General features: G+C 38.5%; 1 protein-coding gene and 1 long non-coding RNA gene across 3 annotated transcripts; one reads left to right on the forward strand and one right to left on the reverse strand.

The window, feature by feature from the left end:
- Positions 1 to 280: 280 nt before the first annotated feature.
- On the forward strand, positions 281 to 2,678 carry LOC108519530 (regenerating islet-derived protein 3-gamma-like). Its single transcript, XM_017858611.1, is given in 5 exon segments — positions 281 to 356; positions 881 to 999; positions 1,200 to 1,337; positions 1,976 to 2,102; positions 2,383 to 2,678. Coding segments are annotated over 5 exon segments (528 nt in total). The 3' UTR covers positions 2,451 to 2,678.
- On the reverse strand, positions 1,795 to 8,986 carry LOC108519531 (uncharacterized). 2 transcript variants are annotated; one of them, XR_001882646.1, is made up of 4 exons: positions 8,894 to 8,986; positions 2,558 to 2,635; positions 2,170 to 2,272; positions 1,795 to 1,985 (listed from the first exon to the last, which is right to left on the reverse strand). It is a non-coding gene; the product is annotated as an uncharacterized LOC108519531 (long non-coding RNA). The 2 variants fall into 2 exon arrangements; XR_001882645.1 differs by having other exon boundaries at positions 2,558 to 2,642; positions 8,894 to 8,982.
- Between the last annotated feature and the right edge of the window lie 393 nt (positions 8,987 to 9,379).

The raw sequence follows: 9,379 nt of genomic DNA on the forward strand, positions 1-9,379 counted from the left end.
GCTACTGCACATGATACAGGAGAATGCATGGGAGGGTCCCTTCTTCAGGGAGCACAGGAGCTCTGAGTCTCAGCAAAGCTGTCCTGGGAGGGCTTGGGGATGGGAGAGTACACAGATTCCAACTCATTCAGAACTGTAGATGATGGATGTGACCAAGATCACTTTAGTCCTAGGGGACTAGAGAAGGAAAAAGACATGAGGCCGTAGGGTATCTGTGTGTTCTCCCACTGACCATGCTTCCTTTAGGGACTCCTGACTACCTCTTCAAGTCGCAGACACCATGTTGCCTCCCATTGCCCTGCCCAGCTTATCTTGGATGCTGCTTTCCTGCTTCATGTTCCTGTCTCAGGTTCAAGGTGAGATTGCTCTGCCTCTAGCACAGGGTTTCCTATGAATCCTCAGAGCCAAGAAGAGCAGGAAGGCTCCTGTGTGCCATATGAGGTAATGGCATAGTGTCTAATGAACCTGCCTGCAGTTCCTGCATCATCACTCCTTCCTTCAGGTTAACTTGCAGTGGGAGGCTCCACGGTGGTCCACTAACAGTGGAATGAGATGGCTTCCATTTAGTTAGTGGACTCTAATATAGACTGGTGGGAAAGTGTGGAGGGTCAGTAATGATTGGAGGACCCAATGTAGAGACAGCCCAGAGTAAGGAGAGTGTTGAATGGTTGAATAAGGGGAAAGGGTAATAAGAGACTAGATGGTGTCCCATTTACTAGGCCTATTTTGAGATAAAGAACTTCTGAAAACACAAGGGAAGATGAAGAGGTGTCAGGAATGTGGTCTTCCTCCCCAAGGGCAGGCCTAGATATTCCCCAAGGTCATCTCCCACCCCAACCCCCACTCTTCATTTTACCCTCTCCCTCTTCTTCCACCTCAGGTGAAGAACCCCAGAAGGAACTGCCCTCTGCACGGATCCACTGTCCCATAGGCTCCAAGGCCTATGGCTCCCACTGCTATGCCTTGTTTTTGTCACCAAAATCCTGGATGGATGCAGATGTGAGTGGTTAGATGTGGGGTAGGAGGTGACGGGAAAATCCATGCAGGTCTCGGGAGAGGAGGGTCTCCATTCAGAAAAGTTCATTGGGAATGAGGATGAACACGCTTAACTTTCACATAGTCCTCCTCCCACCTCCCTTTGTCCTGCTCTCCCCCAGCGGGTCTCAAGCTCCCTCTCATTCTCTTTGTCTCCCTCAAAGCTGCCCTGCCAGAAGCGGCCCTCTGGAAACCTGGTGTCTGTGCTCAGTGGGGCTGAGGGATCCTTTGTGTCCTCCCTGGTGAGGAGCATTAGTAACAGCTACTCATATGTCTGGATTGGGCTCCAGGACCCCACACAAGTGCGGGTATATCCTCTCCTCTCTTTTACATCTCAAGGTGCTATTGTTGCTCAGATCCACTCCCTGTCCCCTGTCCCTGCCAGGAAGTACTTCAGGGAGCATGGGGCTCAGATTCTGGGGGACATTTGGGAGAATAGGAAGCCCATGAGGCAGCTGAAGATCTGAATTCTGTGGAGATCCCTAGTCTTTAAATAAAATTAATCGGACTCTTGTAAAACTTTTACATATTTCTCACGTGAATCCTTACAAATAATTTAGCTGAGCTTAAGGGAGTCTGCATCTATTATTCTAAGGGAATTCTCAATTAAGATAGGATCAATTTTTGCCCCCCCCCCATACAGAATAGACATTATCTTTGAGGTTCACAGGCTAATCACAAATGCTGCACCAATTATTGTTCTGCAAGTAACGTATTACCTTGAGTGATTCCAAAGGTCTTGTGTTTATTGGCTTGGATTTTCCAATAGCAATGAGGAGTTAAGGAAGAGGTTCCAGTGCAGAGGACTCTAGGGCAGCATCTGGAAGAGCAGACCAAAATCCCTGACGCTGGGGAGGAATCAGCTGTTACAGCTCAGGAGCCATGCAAAGAGAGCTGCAATGGCCATTTTCTTCACCTGGCTGCCTCCTCTTCTTTATAGGGTTCAGAGCCTGATGGAGATGGATAAGAGTGGAGTAGCACTGATGTGATGAATTACTTTGCATGGGAAAAAAATCCCTCCACCATCTTAAACCCTGGCCACTGTGGGAGCCTGTCAAGAAGCACAGGTAAGAAACAGAAGAGCTGCCTCTTCCCAGCACTTTCCGCTCCTCATCCCCAGTTTCTAGGCCTGACCTTCAGGAAATCCTTTTCAGCTAGGAAATGCAGTGTTGATGTGTCTTCTCCCATCTCCTCTCATCTCTGCTTTCTTTGAGTCTCGTTCTCCTGGATTGAGAAACTGGTGAAGATGAGAAAGAAGCTTTAAATCCTAGGCTAAAACCTGGGATGCCTCTTCATTGGATTCACAAGTTCCCCCAGCCCCATGCCTTTTGTATTCTGTCTCCCTAGGATTTCTGAAGTGGAAAGATTATAACTGTGATGCAAAGTTACCCTATGACTGCAAGTTCAAGGACTAGGGCAGATGGGAAGTCAGCAGCCTGAGCTTGGTGTGCAGCCCATCATGCACATTAGACCAGTGTGAAGACTCACCCTGAAAGAGAAAATTCTCCCCAAACTGCCCTACCTGACCACCTGGTCGTGATCCTCCTTCTTTTTCCTTTTTTCTCACCTTCATTTCAGGCTCCTCTCTGTCTTCCATGTCCTGAGATCTCAGAGAATAATAATAATAATGTTACTTTATACTTGTATGCTTTTGTTTCATTCTTATAATAAGAGCCTTTGGAAGAGGAGGGAGAAGTTGGGGGACAAAACACTGAGTCTTGGCTTCTCCCAATTTCACCCAGCCCTAAGGGGAAATTACTATATGAATGTCCCCATCAGTGTATTTGTGATGAAGGTGTGGGCCCTGCTCAGGCAGGGTTTGTGTCATGAAGAAATGAAGACAGTGCTTCTCCACACACTCACCGCCCACACATTGTCCCTGATGTTGTGACACAATCAGTCCTAGGGGAGTCTGACATTACTTAAAATAGAACTTCTCAAATAATTTTCTGTGAAGGATCTTTTTTTTTTTTTCATTAATTTGCAATCTGTGTTGCATGGCGACTTTTGTAAAATACAGTAAAAAATGAATTACTTAAACTTCTGGTTATGATATTGACATAAAGAGCTTTGGAGGCTGTTACTCTTTTTTTTAAAATAAGAAAATCTGAATAAACTTAAAATCAACAACTTTCCTTTAGGCTAATGAGAGAACTGAGGTAGCAGGGCAAGTTGGTACCCCAATATCTGGAAAAGCACCTAAATACGCAGAGTTGTTTACATTTCTGCTTACCTGGAGCAAAAGCTTCTAGAGCTACAAGCTGTTAGGAACACTTAAATGGTGATTTTGAAAAACTGCTGGATGTTGAGTGCAGCTTGGCATTAAGAGTGAGAAACTCATGGATATTGCACTCCTAGGAAAGCCCTCACGCCTTCATGGATTTTACCTTCAGGAATCCCAACAAGTTCTCTTGGTGGAGTCAAGAATAATTCTCTCATGGCTTTGGCAGGAGGAGGAGAAAAGAAACCATTTCTAAATCAGCCCAGAGCATTCTGAATAACAAAGACCTACTTCCAGGTAAAAAGACCTAATGAGTGTCTTATCAGGCCTAAGCACCAGTGCATTGAAGTCCACTCCATCTAGCCTTTCATCTTACCTAACAGAAAAAGAGTTAAACATTTTTGAAAGTCTTGACCCTGGGGCATAGACTCACACAAATACTGAGATTTAATCATAAAATTATATGATACTTCCCCTTGCTCAGACACTACCGCATCAATAGAGATGCAGTTTAGTGACAATAGATCACAACTGAGGAGCTGCAAGGTACACTATTTAAGAAAGAATTATTAGGAAATGACAAAGGCAATAGGAAACACAAAAACAGGGACACGAGAGAAATTTTAAGCCTCTTGCACCCACAACTATAGCAAACATTAAACACAAACTAAATCCTAGTGAGATTAATGAAAAGTCTTACACTAAAGGTCTTTCACTTCAGTTATTACTACTCAATACATCAAGTGACACTTTCAAGAGAAACTAAAAATTTTGCTGAACAATAAGAAAAAACATGGTCTGAAGAGATAAATCAAACATCAAAACCAGACTCAAATATGGTACAGATTTTGGAACTATTAGGAAACTTAAAATAACTATTGATGTGATAAGGGCCATGATGAAGAAAATGGACCATGGGAAAGAAAAGATGCATAATCTATGCAGAAAAATAGAAACTGTGTAAAAGAATCAAAAGAAAATGCTACACATCAAAAGCAATATAATAAAAACAAAGGAAATTTTTTTTGGGAGACGAAGTCTCAGTCTGTCCCCCAGGCTAGAGTGCAGTGGCACAATCTCGGCTCACTGCAACCTCCGCCTCCTGAGTTCAAGCAATTTTCCTGCCTCAGCCTCCCGAGCCGCTGGGAGTACAGCCACCAGTCACCACACCTAGCTAATTTTTGTACTTTTAGTAGACACCAGGTTTCACCAGAGACCAGAGGCCAGGCTGGTCTCGAACTCCTGACTTCAGGTGATTCACCCACCTCAGCCTCCTAACCAGGATGTTTTTGAAGGGCTTACCTGTAGACTGGACCTGGCCAAGTAAAGAATCAGTAAGCTTGAAAATAAGTCAACAGAAACTTCCCAAACTAAAATGCAAAGAGAAAATAGAGTGAATAAGTAGAACAGAATATCCAAGAACTGTGGGATAATTTTTAAACTCTAATATATATATAATTGCAATATAAGAAGAAGAAAAAAAGAAGCAAAAGAAAAATTTTAAGTAATAATGATCATGCATTTTCCAAAACTAATGACAGACACCAAACCCTGGATCCAAGAAGCTCAGAGAACAGCAAGTAGAATAAATACCAAAAACCAATCCTAGGCATATTATATTCAATTTTCAGTAAACCAAAGACTAAGAGAAAATCTTGAAAGAATCCAGAGAGTTTGGGGGACAGTTTACCATAGAGGATCAAGGACAAGAATTAGAACAGATTTCTCATAAGAAACCATTAGTGGAATAGACTACTTAACGAATTAGAAGGCATAACAACCGAACTAGAATTGTATAGCCAGCAAAATTATCCTTCAAAAGTGAATGAGAAATAAAAGACTTTCTCTAACAAACAAAAAAGGGAATTTATTTTCAGCAGAACTGCTTTGGAAGAAATATTGAAAGAAGTTTTTTTTTGGGGGGAAGGGAAATGATATAGGTCTGAAACTCAGATCTACTTAAAGAAGAATGTTAAAGGCATAAAAAAGTTAAATGAAATATGTTGTTTACCTCATTTTTCATCAAGCTAATAGATAACCATTAGCTTCAAGGAAATATAGTAACTGTTTCCTGTGAGTGCAGCACATGAACAAGTGAGATGAATGACAGCAGTGTCATAAAGGATGAGAGGGAGAAATTTGGAGTGCTTTGTTTTAAGTTTCTGCACTACAAGTGAAGCACTATATATTATTTGACAGCGGACTTGCATTAGTTGTAAATGTATATTGCAAACTCTATAGCAACTGCTATAAAAATTTAAAATAAAATGCAATTAAGATATAAGAGAGTGAATAAAATAGAATAATATAAATTGTTCAATTAAAACCAGTGAATGCATAAAAAGGAAAGAAAAAAACTGAACAGAGTAAGTGATCTTATAGAAAACAGTTATAAACATGATAAATGCTATTCCAACTATATCAATAATCACTTTAAATCTGGGAGATCTAAATGTGTCAATTGAAAGAAAGAGATTATCAGAAGGATTTTTTAAGAAAGACCCTACTGTACGTTGTCTATCATAAAACCACTTGCAACACACATCCTCAGGTATGATCAAAGTAAAGGGATGGAGGAAGATATACCATGCCAACATTAATCAAAAGAAAGCTTGAGTAGTATGTTAACTTCAGACAAATCAGATTTCAGAAAAGTATATAAATATTATTTGGAATCAAGAGGGGTATTACAAAATGATAAAAGGGGTCAATTCTCCAAAAGGACCTAACAATGTTTGACATGTATGTACCTAACAAGAGAACAAGATGCATGAGAGAATTACTTACACAATTACAAGGAGAACTAGAGAAATCTTTTTTTTTTTGTACACAGAGACTTCTTTTCTTTTTGTAACTAATAGAACAAGTAAGTAGAAAATTAGGAACAGGGTTGACCTGAATAGCATTATCATTCAACTTGTTCTAATTGACACTTAAAGAATACTGCATCCAACAGCATAATACACATTTTTCTCACAGTCACATGGAGCATTTACCTAAATAGACCACATTCCCAGGCATGAATTACACTTTAACAAATTTAAAAGTATAGAAATCATAGAAAGTATGCTGTCAGATCACAGTGGAATTAAACTAGAAATCAAAAACAGGAACATAGATGAGAGATTCCAAAATACTTGGAGTTAAAACAACACATTTCTAAATAATACATGGAAAATAGAAGTCACAGAGAAATTTTAAAAGTAGTTTTTTAAAGTATTTAACTATTTAACTAGTTAAATAGTTATTTAAACTATTTCTATTTTTTTAAATGGAAATTTAAAAAAATTTTAAAAAGATGAACTCAATGAAAATGAAAATACAACTTATTAAAATTTGTGGTATACAATGAAAGCAGTGCTTAGAAGAAAATATATAATATTAGTTGAATATATGAGAAAAGAAAAAATGATCTAAAATAAATAATCCAAGTGTACTCTTTAGGAAGCTGGAGAAATAAAAGCTATTTAATTGTGAAGCAAGAAGAAGAAGAAATATAATAATAGAATAGAAACCAATGAATTTAAAAGAGAAAACAATGGAAAATAATAAATAAAAAACTGATTTAAAAGATCAATAAAATTTAGGCATCTATAGGCAGACTAACCATGAATAAAATAAGGTGGTGCAATTTAGTAATGTCAGAAATGAAAAAGAGATCAAGGGAGGCTGAAAAATGGCCTCCCTCAAAAGACCTTCTTCCTGGAATTTATGAATTTGTTACCTTGAATGGCATAATGGACTTCGCAGATGTGATTGCATTAAGAGTCTTAAGATAGGGTGATTATTCTGGATGCATGAGTACAATCACAAGGTCTTTATGAGAGGGAGGCAGAAAGTCAGAGGGGAGACAAAAGATTATGCAGCTTTATTTGAAGATGGCTGAAAGGGCCACATGCAGCCTCTAAAACCCGGAATAGGCAAGAATGGATTTTCTTTTCATGCCTCCAGAAGGAAACAGTCATGCCAACATCTTGATTTGAGACCTGTAAATGTCTTGACCACTTCTGTTCTTCAGGACTGAAAGAAAATCAATCTATGCTGTTTAAGCAGCTGTATTTCAGGGAATTTGCTACAGTAGCAATAGTAACCTAATACAGAGGTCATCACTACTGAATCCACTGATGAAAAAAGATAGTAGGTTGCCTGTTCACTCTGATGATAGTTTCTTTTGCTGTGCAGAAGCTCTTTTGTTTAATTAGATCCCATTTGTCAATTTGCAACCTATAGAATGGGAGAAAATTTTTGCAGTCTATTCATCTGACCAAGGGCTAACATCCAGAATCTACAAAGAACTTAAACAAATTTACAAGGAAAAACAAACAACCCCATCAAAAGTGAGCAAAGGATATGAACAGACACTTCTGAAAAGAAGACATTTATGCAGCCAACAAACATATGAAAAAAAGCTCATCATCACTGGTCATTAGAGAAATGCAAATCAAAACCACAATGAGATACCTCACGCCAATATCTTACACCAGTTAGAATGGTGATCATTAAAAAGCCAGAAAACAACAGATGCTGGAGAGGGTGTGGAGAAATAGGAACACTTTTACACTGTTGGTAGTGTAAATTAGTTCAACCATTTTGGAAGACAGTGTGACAATTCCTCAAGGATCTAGACCAGAAACACCATTTGATCCAGCAATCCCATTACTGGGTATATACTCAAAGAAATATAAATCATTCTACTATAAAGGCACATGCACATGTTTGTTTATTGCAGCACTATTCACCACAGCAAAGACTTGGAACCAACCCAAGTGCCCATCAATGATAGACCAGATAAAGAAAATGTGGCACATATACAACATGGAATACTATGCAGTCATAAAAAAGAATGAGTTCGTTGTCCTTTGCAGGGGCATGGATGAAGCTGGAAACCATCATTCTCAGCAAACTAACTCAGGAACAGAAAACCAAACACCACATGTTCTCACTCATAAGTGGGAGTTGAACAGTGAAAACACATGGACACAGGTAGGAAAACATCACACACCAGCGCCTATCAGCAGGTGGGGGGCTAGGGGAGGAATAGCATTAGGAGAAAATACCTAATGTAGATGACGGGTTGATGGATGCAGCAAACAACCATAGCATGTGTATACCTATGTAACAAACCTGCACATTCTGCACATGTATCCCAGAACTTAAAGTATAATAATAATTTTTAAAAGATAGTAAAGGAATGCTACAAACAACTCTATGTCCCAAAATTTGTAATTTAGATAAAACAAATTAGTTTCTTGAAAGATACAAATCATTAAAACTCAAGTAGAAATAGATAAACTCAATAGGCCTATATTTGTTAAATAAATTTAATCAGTAATTTAAATCCTTCCACAAGAGAAAACACAGATGTACATCATTTTACTGGTGAATTCTACTAGACATTTAAAAAAGAAATGATACCAATTGTTTATAATTTCTTTCAGAAAATAGAAGCAAGTACATCTACCCAATAACTTTGTAAATCTAAAACTATTCTAGGAATTAAATTTAAAAAATTAATAAAATGAAATATAAAACAAAACACATGTAAGACCTTTTGTTTTTTAATTTTTTGATTCAATAAAATTAATTGTCATGTTGGTATATATTTTCTAAAATCTTTCTTTCAATTTTTGTGCCTACCTTGCCATGAACAAGGAACACACAGGTTTGAGAGCCACGATCACTCCACGGACTACGTGGTTAGTTACCTTGTTCCTACAGGACTGAATAGACTCACTTTCTTAAGTTAGTGTCATGAAACGCCTCAGTGGGTTTTTTATCCTGTGGCCTAGAAACATATTCTTGCCTCAGTCAGGACTGGAGTTGGTAAGACAATATTTGACACGATTTCTGTTAATATTTATTGAATAAATAAAAAATGGAATAAATAATGCTTTATTTGAAAATCACCACTTACATGAATAAAGAAGACCACATTTTCAATGAATCTAAATATATTTAGATCATTTTATTACTCACCACATCACTGACATCACATTCCTAGCTTTATATCTTGTGTAAAAATGGAGTAATTGGCTAAAAGCCCTCATTTGAACAGGCATGGAATGCTAGCAGACATCTACAGGAACCTGGGGCAACTCAGCATTGCTGCATATGTAGGTTTGC

Source organism: Rhinopithecus bieti, unplaced genomic scaffold, assembly GCF_001698545.2.
Source record: "Rhinopithecus bieti isolate Rb0 unplaced genomic scaffold, ASM169854v2 scaffold_44517, whole genome shotgun sequence".
Taxonomy (NCBI): Eukaryota; Metazoa; Chordata; class Mammalia; order Primates; family Cercopithecidae; genus Rhinopithecus; species Rhinopithecus bieti.